At 39.4% G+C, this 19,357-nt stretch overlaps 1 protein-coding gene and 1 long non-coding RNA gene across 2 annotated transcripts; both read left to right on the top strand.

Annotated features, from left to right (window-relative positions):
• The first annotated feature begins 4,840 nt into the window (after positions 1-4,840).
• On the top strand, positions 4,841-9,703 carry LOC112561213 (brevican core protein-like). The gene is made up of 5 exons (XM_025233554.1): positions 4,841-4,931; positions 6,147-6,207; positions 7,568-7,672; positions 8,697-8,876; positions 9,279-9,703. Exons 2-5 carry the CDS (start codon positions 6,177-6,179, stop codon positions 9,533-9,535), a joined length of 573 nt encoding a protein of 190 aa, XP_025089339.1. The 5' UTR covers positions 4,841-4,931; positions 6,147-6,176; the 3' UTR covers positions 9,536-9,703.
• Positions 9,704-14,302: 4,599 nt separating this feature from the next.
• Positions 14,303-19,181, top strand: LOC112561219. The gene is made up of 3 exons (XR_003098660.1): positions 14,303-14,424; positions 14,798-14,866; positions 15,723-19,181. It is a non-coding gene; the product is annotated as an uncharacterized LOC112561219 (long non-coding RNA).
• The last annotated feature ends 176 nt before the right edge of the window (positions 19,182-19,357 follow it).

Raw genomic sequence — 19,357 nt, 5'->3', positions numbered from 1 at the left:
CGCTGATAGTTCATCTGTGATTGAGTAGCTGAACTGCGGATGGCACAAAAGATTTCAGGTGCCTATTGCTTTTGTATACTGGCATGGCATAGCGTTTACCGGAGCTTAATAAAACAAATTCTCCAAATGCGAGATAAAAATAACAAAACGGGACTATAGGCCAAAAATCCAGTGACTGGTAGGTTGTGAATAATTATAACTATTAACCTAAAATAAAGACAACGAAAGTTTTCTTTTTACATTATACACAAACATATAGTGCCAAACAAACATTTTTGATTACAATATGCATCTGAATTTAATTATTACTTACTATTTTCTTGTCATTTTCGGTTGTTGGAGTACAAATCCATGTGGAATTGAGATACCGATAAGCGTTACAAACATGGACTTTGATCAACTGCATCTTTGCCTACTTTCAGATATAGCAAAATACCTATTTAGTTGACTTGTCCCTTCCCCCACTTCCCCAGCTTTTTAAGGGAAGTAATCTATACGTGAACAATTCCTGAATATACCTGAAGTTACTTCCCTTATATGTTCATTGATTTACGCACAGCGCGATGTGCTGGTGTTTATGTTGACAAGAGTGGTTGCATCTCCAGCAATTTCAATAGTAGCACGAACATGCAAATTTACACTAGCTATAATAACTGTTGTACTGAACTTTCGAAGCCGTTAAAGAAGGTAGGAAAGATAGAATTTAAGCAGTTATGGATGTGTGTCAAAGATAAGGTCTTCAAGTTTGTCAAAAGTAAAGAGTTTAGATTTGCATCTATCTTTTGAATCGACCTCCCAAATTTCAGTAGATTTTTAGGCAGTTATAATCCCTGTTGTCTGTTCAGAAAGAATGACGATAATAAACTACTAACAAGTTTCGAGGCAGACATAGCTGTAATCACACAGAAATGCAACTCATACTAAGCACGGGCATTTCCTTTTTTTTTTTTAAATTTTTTTTTTTGACATCCGAATAAATGTTTGAGATGTCAGACGATAGTGCTGTACATTTACTTAAGAAATTTATAACATATAGCAGCATTTTATTAAACCATTTGTTAGTGTTCTAAGTGTTATTGTTCCTAATGTGCTTGAAAGCCGCCATACATTTTTTTCATTTATTAGGTAGATTGACATTTTCTAATGTAACCTTGTCTAACATAGACCAAGTGTCTGAGAATGTCACGGATCAGTCAGTGCCTCTATGTTTTAAAGTTAGTTTAATCCCTTCGTTGTTTGTAAATTGCAAGGGTAAATAACACGTATAAATTAGAGAGTGTTAGCGAGGAAAGGGAGATCACTCTAGCGAAAAACAGTAGAGAAGCAGACGGCATTGGCAGACATGAGTATGGAAGGATGTTGTGTGAATGTTAATGTGAGTGTAGATGCTAGAAGTGATTCCTTGCCTAGACAAGGTTTCTTTTTTCCTCTGTGTACGGGCGATTGTGGTAGGTAGCGCACTTGTGGTCGCGGATTCGTCTAGATCTAATCTTGTCGCCTTCGGTGAAGAACCCAGCAGTGTGTAGACTGTGTAGACTGTGTGTAGACTGGGTGTACAGTGAGTTTCTTGTCGCCAAGAAAGTGTAAACGAGATAATAAAATTGGAACTATGTGTAGACGAAAAGAACTGTGAGTAAAGTTCCAAATGACACAGTAACTAAACATCCTGAGGCCATATGTTGTTATTATGGTGACAGGAATAGTTAGGATCATCAGACGAGGAGTGGCGTTGTTTAGCTGGGATGTAGGGGAAGAAAAATTCAGTAAAATCATCAGGGCGGGAGCCAGGAAAGAAATTAAAAGACACCACGGACAGTTTGTACTGGATGCGAGAACGGATGGGAAGCCAGTGTAGAAAACGAAAGAGAGGGGTTGTGTGGTCCCGTTTCCTAGCTCTAAGCACCAGAAGTGCAGCAGAGTTCTGTACTTTCTGGATTTTGTGAAGGTACACTGGGCAGTCAGCAAGCAAGGAGTTACAATAATCAAGCCGAGAAAGAACAAACAGACAAGAGTGCTTAGAGAGAATGTATGCTGGCCTTGCCTAGCTTGTAATATGTAGACTGACAAACAGCTGTAACTTGTTTATCATAATAGGCAGACTGATAGACAGCTGTAACTTGTTTATCAAGAGTCTTCTCTGCAGTGACAATGAATCTCAGATTCCTGACGGATGATGTAAAGGGAATGTTCATTTCATCCACCTTGATGTGCTTGCTCAGACTGACGAGCAAAGGTGGATTTCTTCTTCAACGGCATCCGAGGGCTTCCGATTTATCGTCGTTGATATCATCGTTTTATCTAAGTTTGTTACCATCCAGTCCATGATGTCGCTAGTACAGGCGTCTGTAGTGCAAGTAGCAGAGTGAGACAGCCAGTGGAGTGGAGCAGTACAGTTGCGTGTGGTCAGCATATGATTGATATGAAACCTTGTGAGACTGGATGCATGATGTACTTGGGTGTACACAATGAACAGAGCTGGGCCAAATACTGAACCTTGAGGGCACCCCTCATGAAGGTGAGGGTTAGATGTTTGACCATCATTTAAACACCTATTTAGCTCTCTGGTTGTCTGGTTGTAGGTATAAACTCTAGGAGCAGAGACTGGGGGGTTTCTGAACGTTGAGCCAAGGAGGCATTATATATAATGACATCCAGAATCCCAGTGGCTACCAGGCGTCAAGATTTTGTGATAGAAGATAACAGTAGGTATCCAGGTATTGGCAGCAAAAAGAGGTGAAGATAGTTTTGAGTAATACTTCGAATAAAACTTCAAGCACTGCAATATCTGGTAGCAATGAATCATTTTTACATCTTCAAAATATGGACAGCTTAACAGTTTTTTTGTGGTTTTACATAAAGGATACATTTTAATAGGTGTAACTGCTATATCGAAAGTTATTAGCCAAACCAGAGATACCTAACCTAAAAGTAATCATTAGATATTTCAGTTTTCATTAATTATCTGTTAGCATGTAAATTAAAGTTTCATATATATATATTAAATAGGTTACTGTCATACAAGTGGCTATTGTAATCATTAATCCATCAGGGGTACATCTTGGGGACATGATCAAGATTTCCGCCTCCACTCAATCATTCCTTAAACATGCCGTGTGCAGAGAACCCCGGGTGCACAGACGGAGTGGCACACCGAGTGATGAAGTGTTGGTTCTCACAAAGCCTCCATCCGGGGATCGTCGCACTCTGCAATTTGCGTACATTGTTTCTCCATTCGGTAAATGTTATGTGTTGTCATATACTCTTCTAGTTTGTTGTTATGTAGCAGGGAGTGACAAAAGTTTGTTGTTTCGCCCGCAGATCGTCTGACCGACAAGGGCTTAGTCTGTTAGTCTACACTAAGACACACCTGTTTTGTATTCTCCTATGTAAAGGGTTATTTTTGCATTTTTCTGCTTTCACAAGATCTCGGATGATTTATCATGTCATACATTGTAAATAAGTGTGTTGTGTTTGGCTTACTTTTGAATCATATCTCTTTAATGCCTGACGAATGCTTTTGTAAGCATATTTAGCAAAAGCAGTAGGTGGGGTCTTCTGGAGATCATCGAAATAATAATAAAAAAAACTGTCAGGAGTCAAATAAATAACAGGGATCTCTTGTTTATGATATCCTTTGGGAAAGCAGTTTGAAAACAAAAGAAGACACCGCTGTCCGGTCCACATGCTAGTCTTTGCGTATTATGTGGTATTTGACTGGATTATATTTGACATATGACCTTAGCTGCTGATGACCTCATTGGGGATGATAGATTGTCAACAGGTCTGTTTTGCTTTCCTGTGTAGAGATATAATATTTCATGTTTGTGCAAAAAATTTGTATAGCAGCCTGTGTAACAGCCTGAAGAGAAATGTGTCAGTGTGGGATCTTGATGTTCAAAACAAGGTGTAGTGTTTGATTAGCAAGACTGAGGAGTATATTGTAGCCGAGACAGTATGAGACGCCATTTTTGTAGCTAAAACTGAGTTGAGTAGAGAACTGTTAACTTATTCACTGTCCTGATTTCTAACGATTTCATTTAGAAATGGATTTTGGCCTCGCAAACAGGACAACCAAACAATATGTTTATTTTATGCATTGGAGAGTTGGGCTACCAACGGCGAACAATGACGTCACGACTTTTCTTTTTGGAAAATGTTGATGGCCGTGTATAGGACATAAGCCCTCACTAAAAAAAGTTGTTAAACAAAAGATGTGAGAATAAAATTATGAAAAAATTGTGCTGTACAACAGAATATTCCTTAATGAATATCATCGAGTTAAATCCCATGTTACTGGTTCGTGTTTATAGGGTTTTCTTTCTAAAAAAATAAAACGGTGACCTGCATACAAGTCTTTTCACAGCGGGACTGTATGTGTTTCAGTCAAACGCCACAAAAAGTTATGAAGCTTATCGCTTTTAAAAAATTCACTTAACCGTTACAACGAGAGACCACATTATATTGACAACAAAAACTTATCTTTTTGTGGTCGTCAGTACTAAATGGTACATTGGTTAAGAAAATACTTAAAAATAAATTATTTACAGTGCGGTGTGTAATTATACTATATTGCTTATATGTCATTCAGAAATAATTAACCTCTCCACGACTCTCACCACACCTCTCTGATATTCGAAATATACAATTGCTGTTCATTTCACTCTTTCCCTCTCTAACGAGACTGCTTGATAAATCATTGGAGCCAGTACTTTGCTCGAGATGTCAACCACATAAAATCATACAAATGACAGGCCTTCCTCTTGTCAGACCACGCCTCCTGGGGTGTGGCTACCTATTTTGACTGGCTGCCTTCTGTCAGAAAACTGGGTGTATATATATATTGCTCACTTCGTGCTACCTTCAAACACAGCTGCATCTTATCAAGTTCTACAGAGGACAGAAAATATCAGAGAGGGCTGTGAGTTTTGAAGGTAAGAGGTTGTACAGGATAACATTAATATTTATCATGGCTACGTTTGTAACTGCACTCTGCGCTGAATTGTCCTGCTTAAGTCAGAGATGGGGAACATCCGGCCATTTTTATATTTATAATATCACTCACGTGGCAGACAAAACTGTTTACCTAAAAAATTAGTCTTCTCTATTGGGTCAGTTTTGCAACATGTAAAATCCCAGCCTGCCTGGCACTGCTTTCCTCTTAGTCACCATAATCAACCTTTTCGTAGATAGATGCGGGAAAATTATATTGTTCCTATAAACAGCATAGTCAAACAACTGTTTGAAGTTTGTAAAATATGTCTTTATTATTAGAAATATAATATAAAATATATAATAAAACATTTGTTACCAAATTTGTTTGTTTCTGGTTTTGCAGTATAATAATAATAATAATAATAATAATAATAATAATAATAATAATAATAATAATAATAATAATAATAATAATAATAAAAAAAAGTTCACACACCTCGTTCTGATGAAGGAGTTCATGGTATATTCAGTATGCATACATGCTACTCACCCAGACATGATGGCACATGTGCAAATAATCTTCTGAGCCCAAACGAATTTTTACCAGCCAAAGCTTTTTCATTTTTACATTCTTCGAAAATCCATGAAAGGATTATGTTGGACACTTGTAGGCCTGAACTGTACAGTAAGTTACACAACAAGTATGCGTCCTGTCTATCCCGTAAAGAAGTTCCTTGCTTGACCCTAAAAAAAAATACGTTAATTAAAAGGCTATTTACTTAATATAAATTTGTGTTGCTATGAAAAAAGCTGATGCATTTACTGAAATTCGCAGTTATCTTGGCGGGCTTGATCAAAGGATTTCTCGGGCTGGAAATTTACCTCTCCCCCTGGCTTGAATCATTTTAAGACTATCAAAATTGATTTAAAAAATAAAAAAAAACAAAACCGAATTGCACTGAAGCAAAGATATTTTCGGCTAAATTTGAAATCGGGCAATTTTGCTTTTTAATATTTGTTTTTATGCTCTTTTTAATTTTTACCTTTCATGTTTGATTCCGGTTACCTTTGAAAATTAATAAATTGTAAACACTGTTATTTTAGAGAGCGCAGAGAAGTTGTTTTCACGTGTTTTTTGTTTGGTAAACAATGTAGTTTATTGCCTGCGTGCTCAGTCGAATTATCTTGTCTGTGTAGTTACATTATTGTTGCAGAGCACTTCAGCTGTCACCTCCACAACACAAATGGAAGTGGCTTTGGTCGTGATTGTGTTGGGTAATTTCTTTCTCATTACTTGCTTTACTTATTTCTGCCATATATTTTTCACCCAAATAAACACTGTTGTATTTGTGGCTATAATATTACTACACGATAAATATAATAAATGTAAACAAAATTCATTCTTTGGACACATTTGCATGAATTAGTTCTTACACTGACAAAGTGAAAAACTGACAAGATAATTTTCTGCTGAATGAGTAAACCTCAGTACAAGCTGTTACTTCGACACCAACAACCTCCTTTCGTTCTCGATATACACGCCTACAAACATCACAACTCACAGGAAAAAGGTCAAAATCACGATAAGCATAATAAAGATAATTATGGTCTCAGCTTTCCTATTGGCTGGGACGGTCTGGTGACGCAATGGTTAGTGCCTGTCACCTATAAGGTGAGGGTTGGCTGACCTCGGTTCAGTTCTCGTCTCGGGAACGCTGTTCTTTTTCTGCGTGTGGCACCTGTTGACAAGGGAGCCTGTTCCTTGCGATAAGATGAACAAAACAGAGCAGTCAAAATCAGAGTATCTTTCAAGAGCAACATGACGGTAACACACGCACGCACACGCACACGCACACGCACGGGCACACGTACAGATCGTGTGCGGACGTTTTGCCGACGGACGTTTCACCGACGGACGTTTCGGAGTCGGACGTTTTGCCGACCGGCGTTTCGCCGCCGGACGTTTCGCCGCATTATGTCAGAGAGAGAGAGAGAGCTTACTTACTTCTCAAAGAATGAAAGTAACTACTAGATTACACAATAATTCTTTATTTCAAACAAATTTTACACACAGACTTCACAGACAGTTCACTTTGATTGTCACAGATTATGCGCAACAGCTTTGAGAAAAAACATTGATACAATGGCGAGAGAAATGTGTGAGCTAACGGTTCACATGAGGAGGGATAGTGAGAGAGAGTTCACTGATACATTGATACAATGGCGAGAGAAATGTGTGAGCTAAGGGGCGTCCCACACTTGACTTCGGCTAAAGGTCCCGCGTGAAATGCCGAAATGAAGTGCCCCGCGCCGAAACGTCCGGCGGCGAAATTCCGGTCGGCAAAAGGTCCGACTCCGAAACGTCCGGTGGCGAAACGTCTGGTCGGCAAAACGTCCGGCTCCGAAACGTCCGGTGGCGAAACGTCCGTCGGCGAAAAGTCCGTGTACCGTACAGATAGAGACTCAAATAGACTAAGGGAAACACGAACACATCATTAACATACAAACACCATACAAACATACACAGTGTAAACAGACACAAATAAACACCGCACGAAAACAACGAAAGAAACCCAGGTATGTATGTACATATTTATGTATATATCTAATACTGATCCCTAATTTTCTTTATTAGGGGCGACTGGTGAGATCTTGCATACTGATGTAACGATTACAGATACGAACAGCACAGATCTCCATCTTTCTGCTCTTGCAAAGAAATGGAATCATCATACATACGGTAAAACAGCTAAAATATTGCCTTATACACATTTAAACTAAAGATGAAGGTGGCTGGAGGTGGGAGGTGTGTTTCGCTTTTGGTAAACGATAAACATCCCCCCCACCGACTAGGGTCACTAGTCTACAGAATTGTCTAACGTTTTATATTTAAAAGTTTCTTTTCCTAGACATTTTGCATCCAAACATTTTAAGTTTTATTCTCATGTGCCCGATGCCGAGAAAATCAATCTCAAAATTGCAGTTTTTTAGTTATTAGTATTTGTTTTGAGTTCGCAGCACTGTAGCATGAAAGGGCGATAGCAAGGCTAGTACTGAGACACCTTTTAGATAATGATATTTAATATTTACTAAATATTTCCTTGTTTTGATATTTGTTGCACGTCGACAAATCTTTTGTTCGGGGTAGAGCAGGGATGGGGGTTGGGGGCGTTGTGAACAGTGCGGAGAGATTTTAAGTGACTGAGGTGTAAACATCGTGTGTAACATTTCCACTCCAGTCCTGTCTTAATGTGGGTATTAAGCGTTAGGTCACAACAGTCACTCACGTGACCAGTTGCCACGGGTCAATGTCTAGTGTTTTGAAGAGATAAGTCAGGAACAGTGTAGCATCCTCTCATCATTGTCAAGCCATCAAACATGCTGTATACATTTTCTCACAAGAAATTCATAGCGATTAAGAAAGAATACGGTTTTGTTTGAGAAGCAGACTGAACTCTGTGATGATGGGTATCAAGACAAGTTCAAAAGTTTATCTAATTGAAAAACAACAAAAATAAAGTTTTATTAAAAATTATAAGATGAAAATTCGAGATCTGCATATGGACACAATCGAGTACATGAAAAAAAAAAAGAGACAGCAGAAGAAAGAAAGAAAGAAAGAAAAAGAAGAAGCAGAAGAGCAAATTTAGAGATTTTACCTTTTTGAATTTTGCAAAGCTGTTACATTAGCGGCATTAGAAGGATGTGCAGTGTGTTGCATGTCAAAGAATGCTTCATAATGCAATGAAACGTATTGTGTACAGGCGGCTGTCCTGTGGACAAAGGTTATGAGCTTTACCACAATCGGTGTCTGAAGCTGTACACCACCAAGCAAGACTACCAGACTGCCAAAAACCGATGTGGAGATGACGGAGCTCATCTCTTTAACTTGAAGTCACGTGAGCTGGACGTCCCGCCATTGCTGTTGCTGATGGACACGAACGGTAGGTTACACATGGCTGCTGACTCCCATTAAACGGCGTTTGTCATCAGACAAGCGTGAAGTATCATCGTGAGGTCACTCGTTTTGATTCCTTCATTTATTAGTTTTATTTATTTGTTTTTGTTTATATGTTTTTGTTTTATTTATTTGTTATCGTGCTTTTTATCGTTACCTCGAGGCGCTCGAGGTAGGACAACAAACGTGTCTCAACTGAATCTCCATCACCACCGCAACTACCACTATCGTTGCCATCAAAATTAGTCGATGACAGTCCCAGTTATGGCCCACACATCCACTCACTCACTCATCCATCCAGTAGGTATTGCTAAGTCTTGAGGTTGAATACTGACGGTGATTAACCCATTGTTTCATAATAAAAAACACATCCCTTTGTCTTGTGTAGGGCAAGTGCTTAGTTCAACGTTCGGTCAAGGCTTGTGGGTTGGAGCAGATGACATTACGACCGAGGGTCACTTCCTGTGGAGCGATGGTATCACCTTGTTGAGGGACTCCGGACTCTGGGAACGCGGCCAGCCAGACGACGGTGGGAGCAACGAGGACTGTGTTGAGGTCCTCCGCCCGAACAACGTCTCGATCAATGACTTGCCCTGCTCGAAAAAGTTGGGCTTTGTCTGTCAGGCAGACATCAAAATGCTGTGAACGAACGAACATTTGCTGTCTTGAAGACCTCGTCGGGATTCGTCCTCATGTCCTGTCCAGCTTGCCACAGTCCTAATCTTCTTTTCGTATCGTATCCGTGGCATTATATGGCTCATGATGGCATTCTCGTCTCAATGAATTAAAGAAAAGACATATCCCCAACTCCAATGTTGGTTCAGTGTAATTAAAAAAACTCGTGATGAATGCGTGAAAGTGAGGCCATCAATAGTAATCACAGCTACCAGTCTGAGTATGCTGCTTTTTTTTTTTTTTTTTTTTAATTTTAAAAAAAAAATATAAATACCATCCTCGGCATCGACAGAAAGAAATCATTTCATTTGTCTCTATGTGCAGAAGGGTTGTTTAGGTGTGCGCCGTCTGCCAAGACTACCACAATGGTAAACACCTCTCACAGGACTCAGCTCTGTCAGTTCAAATCACGGTAGCTTGACTAACCTCCCTTGTAGGTGCTACTAACCTCAAACAATGACTTGCACATACGTTTGCTGCTGTGGCCGAATTAAAATTCTCAGTATTTCAACATCCTGGCTCATTTCATTTTGTCACAGCTTAATTTTTGTCCTTTTTGTGTCTTTGCAATGCGCTTGAGACCACGTCGTGAATCTTATGTTCTGTCTGAAAAATCACTACCGCCATCATTATCACTCAATCAGTTCACAAAGAACTGTCCGTTCGTCTGTCTATCACTTATCTGTAAGTCATTTAAAACCGGTTCGAGGTATCCAATAGACCGTGAGATTTACCGATTTAGAGAGATTAACCCCATATTTAATGAAAGGATATCGTTCTTTTTTTTTCATCTGCAACCTCGTTGTAAGTCAGATTGCATGAGCGATTGCATGTGTCGTCATCATCATCATCATCTAGAGCATTTTATGAGTTCAAACATAAGTGCAGCTCTAAAAACAATTACAGTAACATTGCTGCAAAATCAAAAATGAGTGTGAGAGTAAGAGATGATGTGGAAAGGAGACAGCTGCTATAGGTGAGGGCGACAGGTGTTCTCTTACATGTTCGCCCTGACCAGCCCGCAGCTACGCCCCTCTCCACCCCTCCTTCAGTTCGCACTCCTCGCCCTACACTTTCCCGCTGATTTATTTGTCACTTCAAGTGCAGCAACTGAGCTGAGCACAGACCACACAACACTAACAAAAACAAAGGGAACGGTACAAAACAATAAATTTATTACACACACAAAATGACACTAATAAAATACCTTACACACCCATGCACACCCACAATTAGCAGAGAAAATAAAACAAAAACTGCACCGGGCACAGGCGAGACAAAGGGAAAATGAAAGCAAGAAAACAAAAATAAAACAAAAGGGGAGGGGAGACACAAGGGGACACAACACACTCAAGGACTGCACTACATTATGGTAATCAGACAGACGATGGAATTCAATAAAGGTAGCAGATAATTAGCTATGATGCTTACCACAAGAAAAAAGGAAAGAAATAAAATGTAGCGTTTCACAAGATAGCCATTTAAACATAGGACAGGAAAATTAATTGAACTTAAACAGTTTAAATCAAATCTTTCTGATGTATTTAGCAAGAGATTGAACGTTTTCTAACGTGAATTTTTTCTCGCTTGTTTTTCTATATATTTACTTCAATATTCAATACAATGGACAGGTTAGTACAAAACAACTTCTGTATTAATATTTTACTTAAGATACTCTTATACATAAAACACTTCCAAAAGTCAAGGGAGACTACTGTTTGTGTTAAAAATAACTGTGGGAGAGCAATACAGTGATACCTCGGTTCTCGAACATAATTCGTTCCGGGAGGACGGTCGAGAACCAAATTGTTCGAGAACCGAAGCAATGAAACCCATAGGAAATAATGGAAACTGGATTAATTCGTTCCAAGCCCCAGAAAATGCCTATTTACTGGCCGAATTTGTATATAATATGTAGAAAAACATGAGTCTCAACAAGAAATAAGAAATAAAAGTGTATTTATTAAAACAAAAAAAATAAATAAATAAAATGTACTGTACAGTACAGTACAGTAAATTGTGTTTCATTTACTGTACCTGTACCAAACTTTATGGCAGGAGGGAATGAATGTGGAGGGAGGAGGGAAGGGGGATGGTTATTGTTTTGAAGGGGAGTCCTCTTCAATAAAAACAGAGGGTAACTGCTCTTCGGGTGTTTCTGTTCTCTGTATCTTTTGCTGAGGAGAATCAGAATCTTGCTCTGCAGCTGCTTGTCTGATTTCTTTACGGAAGAATTTGTCAATTGTTTGCTGTTTTTTTCTCCTTTGCAAAATTTTGCGGAAAGTGGACATAACATTGTCATTAAAAATGTTAACTGCTCTATTTGCTACCACTTTATCAGGGTGATGTTGTTCAACAAAATTTGCGATTTCTGCCCATTTTGCACACATTTCATGACTCTCTCCACAAAAACGTGACTCTCTCTCTCTCTGCACTCACACTGATGACGCAAGCAAGGCGCGCTGGGCCCAATGAACGCCATTCGGCTCAACTCGGCTCATCTCGGACGTTCGGATGTTCGAGTTCCAAGTATTTGTTCGGATTCCAAGACAAAATTTTCTCGAATTTCCTGGTCGAATACCGATTTGGTCGAAAGTCAAGGCGTTCGAGAACCGAGGTATCACTGTATATACTTGCGGTCAAAGTCCTTGTAATTAGCGGATGCCAATACCTCGTGACACTTTGTAAATTACTATGTAGTCTGCAGCTGGATCACAGACGATTCGTTCTACATACAGCGACAGGGTATATGAAAATTCAAATGAGTTGAAGGGTTGAAGTCTGCACATGCGAGTGACCTCCCTTTCTTTGGTTAAACAAGGCCGCCAGTGTTTTGACAATCAAATACTATATAAACAGTGTTGTCCATAGGAATGGGAATCCCATGGGAATCCCATGGGAAACGTCCCATGGGATGGGATGGGATGGGACAACACACATTTGTATTTCCCATGGTAGTCGATACTTGATATATAGTCGATACTTGATACTTGACATTCATCAAGGATTTAAATCTTTCCTCTGAATCATCTATTGTATGTGAAGTAGCAGGAATTATAGAACAAAAGCCGAAAAGTGGTTTTCAGTGTTGTCCATAGGATTGTTAATACCATGGGAATCCCATGGGAAACGTCCCGTGGGATGGGACGGGATGGGACAGGCATAAATTGCCATGGGATGGGATGGGACGGGATAGAAAAATATGTCCCATGGACAACCCTGTATATAAAGCCAAGACATTTCTTAAGCTAGTGTTTAAAAATAAGAATAAGAATAAGGCCTCAAAATGTTTGTTTTTTAAGCTCATGATCTGTTTAAAGTCTGTTAGTATTTCTTTACTGCTAACAAACTGCCCATACATTACGTTGTTTTATCTACAGTGCACCTATCAAAACTTCATAATGATCCCCATTTAAACTACTACCCATTACTACTATGAAGACAGCTCTTACGTCAATATATCCATGTATTTCTCTTTCTCCCTCTCTCTCTCCCTCACACACACACCTTTTCCATTTGTATTCCACATTTAAACTTTGATCAAACAAAACATTAAAAAAAAAATTTATATGGACTATATAATGTTTTATTGTTAGTTACTTAAATCTGGATCGAAGTCGTTACAAAACAGCATTCCCCCAAACTATCTGCAAAGATATGAGACGGAATCGAGAGATGTTACCTATTCTGGAAGCCGTACCTTGAATTACTGGTATAGAGACAGCCGGTGACATTTTAATAACTGCTGTAAAGACTGCCAGTGACATTTAACTACTGCTATAAAGACTGCCGGTGGCATTTAACTACTGCTATAAAGACTGCCGGTGACATTTAACTACTGCTATAAAGACTGCCAGTGACACTTAACTACTGCTATAAAGACAGTCAATGTCACTGCCAGGCCTCTCAACATCAACGTTGTCCAAGTATAAGCCGCAAACTCCACATGGTGAGATACTGAAGGAATGAACTTTAACAACAGCCAGATAAAGTAAAAAAAGATTCAGCACCTCAGAAGGACATCCTCCTAGTACTTTGTGTGACTGCAACACCAAGGTCTGCTTAGAAGCCTACATGGAACGGTCGCAATAGTTGGCCTTAACGAAATCCTCGAGAAGAACAACAGACTCCTAGACCAACCTTAGTCAATACCTTGGTAGTCGCCAGATGTGTTGGTGCATCAACAAATCCATTCATCCTGCTGCCCAGACTTTCAAAAGGCCAAGAGAAGAATATGACCAGGCGCTGACTAGGACAGTGGTCACGACCTTGTCTTAAAAACTCTGAAGCTGTAGTTGAAGATAAATCGCTGCTAAAACTTTCCCGAATTCGTTTTTATCTAAAGAAGTTACAAGACCAAAGTGCTTAAGTCTCACACAGACACAACTTTTACTAAACTATCAATTGTAAGATTGGATGGCATCACCGTTTTTGTAAGTCTGTATAATACTTTACTTCTTCATAGTAAAAACAATGCCTGCAAGGTAACGAATACGGCATGTTATCAAGAGGTTGCATTACTCCAGAATTTAAACTATCATTCATTTTCGTTTCCTTCCTTGCGCTTTCACTCGGTTGTCTCGATAAAACAAGTAACGTGTACGAGTTTTGAATTGTGTTCAAGATACAAACAACACAATAGAATATTGATGACAGGGCGTGTTCATGTCAGACCACGCCTCTCGTGACGTGGATACCTGTTACTGGCCGGCCTCCTCTCACAAAATATTTACACCCGATGCCAGGTGGGAGTGTGGACGAGAGTATATATTGCTGATGCCGCCCTGTGTTCAGACAGTCCGAGGTCTCTCCTCTACGAACTCCGTGAACACAGCGAGAAGTACAGACGTCTTCAGATGGTAAAAGTTTATGTAGATTAATTATTTATATTATTTATACAATATTTATTGACATTTTGTAGTAGTCTCTGCACTTTACTGAGGTGCTGCTATACTTTTAACAATATTAAAATAGAAAATAAAGCTTTACGCAACCGTCGTAATTAAGTAATTGAGAAACATAGCATCTAGCAGGTTTAATTTTTATGATGATAGTTTACAAGTTCTTTTTGCTTTGGATTCATGCTTTGTATTCAAGAGATTGTCACTAAAACCTAATATGTTATTCTCCGTTAATGCTTGTAAAGAATGAGTTTTTTTTTCTATTTTGCGTTTTGCTTATTGGTTTACTCGATCGAATGCCACCGTCTGTGAAGTTACTAATTTGTTTCAGGCCACCTCACGATCACCTCGTCTCACCTTCATGACACGAGTAGCTCTGACATTAGCGGTGTCACCTTGGGTAAGTAGTTTTTCTTGTCACTTGGTTTTATAGTTAAAAAACTTCATTTGTGATCACTAGTTTATTAGCGAAGCATCAATGGTGTTGTTCCTTGGCAATATTAGAATTACCTTCGCAGAATTCATACAACTCATGGTTAAAATATATGTTATAACTACGTGTTATATAAAATACATGTAATAGGCAGATAAGGGATCAAAGGAAGAAAGTTCCATTGTTTTTCTGTTCAGTAACTAAAAAGAGAGCTTTAGCTTATTTATCGTAACAGACTGACAGACAGCTGTGATTTGTTTAGCAAGAGTCATGTCTGGAGTGACAATGAATCGCAGGTTGCTAGTGGATGACAGAAAGGTGATGCTGGTATCGCCCACCTTGATGTGAATTGGTGAATAAACGATATTTTGTTATCATTCAGTCCTTGATCTCGCTAATAGAGGCTTCTTTGGCGTTAGTAGTGAGTGAGGTTCAGCCGTTGAAGTGGAGCAGTACAGTTGTGTGTCATCAGCATCAGACTGATGTCAGGTACTGACAATGTAGAGTTGTACAAACTTTCCCCATCGTTAGTTGCCTTGAATTCGTCAGGTATTTTAGTATTCTCCGGTCACCAGATAGCGATAAAGAGAAACGTACGCTGTTAGTTTGATAGACATCCAGGAGCAAAACAAACTGAATATAAGGCCACAGTCACAAGCGCTCCTCGGAGGGCCGAGAGGGCCGAACTGGAGGGACGATTTTGAGATTACCGTTTTGTGAACACTTCCTCAAGCGTGGATCCCACATCACAGATACAGTTATATACCCTCAGAGACCGATACCTGTTGTAGGTGACTAATCGTTTGCTTTTCTGTTCATTCAGGTGCCGCTGGTGAGACGTTGAACCCAGACGAGGCGAGTACAAACGAAAAAAGCACAGTCGGTCATAGGAGCAACGGTAAAACTGAATTAACAGTGACTAAGGTAGAAATAACATACCTTTAAAAGAGGATCAGATCTCTGAATGATAAGCGATAACTGATGGTTACTGCACTTGACAGCACTCTGCTGGTCGCCCTTCATCAGAAATTCTCTACCTTGTCTCACTGCCCATCATTCAGCAGCTAATATTCACAACATGTAGTAGGGTACGTCGTTCGTCAATCAACACTGGACTACGGCATGGTCCACAATGGTCCACAATGGTCCACAATAGTTCACAATTGCCTACAATGGTTCACCAAGGTCTACAATTTCAGAATAGTTCAACGTATCAGCGAAGGAGTGGCTGAATCCTGTACATTCAGAAATCAAAGCAAGATGGCAAAACGAAGAAGATGAGACAGAAGCCGTTAGTGGAAGATGACTGTTGTAAGAAATGACACAGCACTAACAGTGAAGAACAATCCACAATAGAGGTGAATGGCGCACAAAACATCAGAGATTAGTAGGAAAAACCAAAACTCGCCGTACATCCACAGACGAGTCAAACGACAGACAGCTGGTGCCCTCCAGCAAGTTGGCGAAGAGACGTCACTCTCAATGGAACTCGTTATATTTCTATATTTAGAAAGAAATTTGTCTTTTCATGAAGCACGTTTTGACAAATTACAAAATATGAAAAGATTTATAAGAGACCATAAATCCTTTGTGAAGCTTTACTGTCACTCTAGTATGTCAGGACTAATAGTTGTGTTGTTTTTTCATCTCATAGGTATACTTCACGACTACAGCAAACGTCCGAATTTAAACTGTTTTATTATTCTGATATACCCGGAAAAGGATGATGATAATATTTAAAAAAATGATTCATCTGTATAGTCAACAACAATAGCAATGTTTGTTCACATAGTTTAATCTGAGTTGAGCAGAATTAACAGAAGGGAGATGGGCGTGTAGGTGTGTGGTGGTATATAAATAATCTTCAAATAACAGGGTGACTAGGATTAAGTCAGAGAGGGTAGATATAGAGAAGCTGCACTCTTTCTTTGTCCTTATTTGTTAAGAAAAGTAGTGAGTGCAGCCTCTCTACCGACCTGATGATATAAAATTTGTTGTTAGATATCTTTGTAAGGGGAAGTAATTCCCTGTCATAATCGTATATGCGGGACAACACTTCAACTTAGGATTGCAAATCGTTAAAACATCATGGATCAAGCTAGCATTAGCATCTTTAGGGTTATGCATACTTATCACTTTTAACATTGTTCCTTCGTACAGTGCTTTTAGTAGCATCCTGTTTAAGTAAACTGGTAGCAGCCTTGTACCCAGCACATCTTAGACTAATTCTAGACAAGTCATGTCACCATTGTTGGAGAAGTCGAGTCTTTGCTGCTACAATCTGTGTTGATGCACAGTTTAGCGAGTGACATCTCGTGGCTACACCGCTCATCCCAGTTTCTAGCTGCTAGATGCATCATCAGGTAAAGTCTCTTTCTTTAGATTAATGTTGCATAACTCTTTCAAAAGAAAAACGTTTCATATAATGTGGTTGTCTCCCTTAAGCCGCTAAAAATATATATATATTGTCACAGACATTAAATAACGCAGTTTTACTACGCAGGAAACGGTAATGATTCGTTGAACGATTTTGTGTCAAATGTTTAATTTATGTCTCTACTATGCGCTTTATAAATTGTTCGTTATGATGATGTGGATTATGACACGATGAGAACGATAACGATTATGTTGATATTAGTGATAATAATGATTTTTTTTTAAAATTCATTTTTACACTTCGTTACATAATTAATAAAAAAAACTGTTAGCATTTATCTCTTCCGTGTCACGGACCACGTCGCTGACCCCGTTTTTGAGTGCAAGGAGTGCACTGGACGGTGAATAGTTTTAGACAAATTACTCTTTAACCATGGCGATGACTAAAGACGATAAACCAAATGGACCTATTATGCGAATTTAGATTATTGTCGACACGCATAAGCTGGACTGAAGTATCCTCTCGTCTTTTTACGGTTTTTTTTCCTGCACACAGTGTGTCTCAGTGCTACAGTCAGTGCCCCTCCTTTTATAGTATCAGCTATGAGCATGGGTCTGTTGGGACATTCCCGGTTGTCCATGTGGACTGGGAATGTGGGATGGGAATCACAAAGTGAATCACTTGAACTGAGCACGAAGAATAATTTCAGTTTTTAATGAAGGTCTACATTACAAACTAATGATGTCTTCTGCTGCTTTTAGCTAGGTCACCTGTTGGAAAAGGAAAGGGATCAACAATAATTAATATTTAATAAACCAATGCTTCATACAATGAAGAAAATCCAGTGTCAATGCTCCGCATTCGAGAGATAAGGCAAACTGGAAGCTTAACATGAAGAGATAAGATAAAAGCTGTATGTGGACAAGACAGGAAATATAAGGGTACCGTATTTTATATTATGATACGTCCATAAAGGACATTTTTTGCGTGCCCTCTCCTGAAAGAGAACTTGACCACTCAAGATGTAGTTTTTCATTGGTCCACTGGGGAAATTATACTCGATAATAACTTCTGAATTTTGAAATAAAGGACCCACAGACCTCTGAAACCAATTGACATAACTTTATTTGTATCAACTTACCCATCGTGTCCAACAGATACTGTAAAGCTGGGCCATCCTGCCCACGTGACTTGAAGTCCAAGAGATGAGGTCCATCAGTTTGGCAGCGCATGTTGGCAGTCTGGTAGTCTTGCTTGACAGGGTACATCTTCAGACAATGATTGTCATCAAGCACGTAACCTCTCTCTTATAACGTTTTGTAAAGAGTAGGTTACGAATGTATGCGAACGTGAATATAAATCTGCATGTAAAACTCGCTCGCCGCACTCTTCTACCTTTTTCATACAAAAAGGTCCGGCCAACGGTTAACACATTTGATGTTTTAAGAAAAATGGCAATGAAATGCGAAAAAAACCCCAATAAAATAGTTCTACCGCCTACTGTCTACCGTCTGTAGAAAGTTAATAATTCTCCCGACATTTGACATGACCGGCGAATTATATCCAAGGCAGCTGTTAACACAGTGGAGTACCCGAGCTCTAGGTCGGTTATGTATCCAAATGAATTCCAAGCGGCTTATGTCCAAGGGTGTCCAAACAGACGAAACGTTAATGATGGAAATCACAATGTTCGAAGTTGAAGACAACTTTCTCCTCATGTAGATCAGCTGTGAATGTCGGGGAAACGTTAGTTCGCCTAACATAACTAGTTCCTCTACTTGTTTGACCAATCAGGCCATTAACAACTAGGTAGTCTTGTTAAATTGTCGGCTGACTTTCGCAAGGTGTGACCAGTCCAACCCCACTTCCGCTTCTTGATGTCTTGGCTGGCAGGTTTTGGGTTGGTTCTCTCCCACAGGTCTGTATTGGAGATCTTCTCAGGCCATCTGAGGTTGAGGATGTGGCGCAGACATCTGTTGACAAATGTCTGAATCTTGTTAGTGATGTCATTTGTCACACGCCATGTCTCACATCCATACAGAAGGACTGACTTTACATTTGTGTTAAAGATGCGGATCTTG

The sequence above is a fragment of the Pomacea canaliculata genome, linkage group LG4, assembly GCF_003073045.1.
Source record: "Pomacea canaliculata isolate SZHN2017 linkage group LG4, ASM307304v1, whole genome shotgun sequence".
NCBI lineage: Eukaryota > Metazoa > Mollusca > Gastropoda > Architaenioglossa > Ampullariidae > Pomacea > Pomacea canaliculata.
The sequence above is the reverse complement of the archived record's forward strand: the minus strand, read 5'-3'. Positions and strand labels throughout refer to the sequence as shown.

Excerpts from the sequence above, each read along its gene's own strand:
- LOC112561213 (XM_025233554.1), top strand. The coding sequence starts at position 6,177 with ATGGAAGTGGCTTTGGTCGTGATTGTGTTGG. Across the intron at positions 7,673-8,696 it reads ATGGAATCATCATACATACG|GCGGCTGTCCTGTGGACAAA; the intron begins GTAAAACAGCTA and ends TATTGTGTACAG. Across the intron at positions 8,877-9,278 it reads GTTGCTGATGGACACGAACG|GGCAAGTGCTTAGTTCAACG; the intron begins GTAGGTTACACA and ends TGTCTTGTGTAG.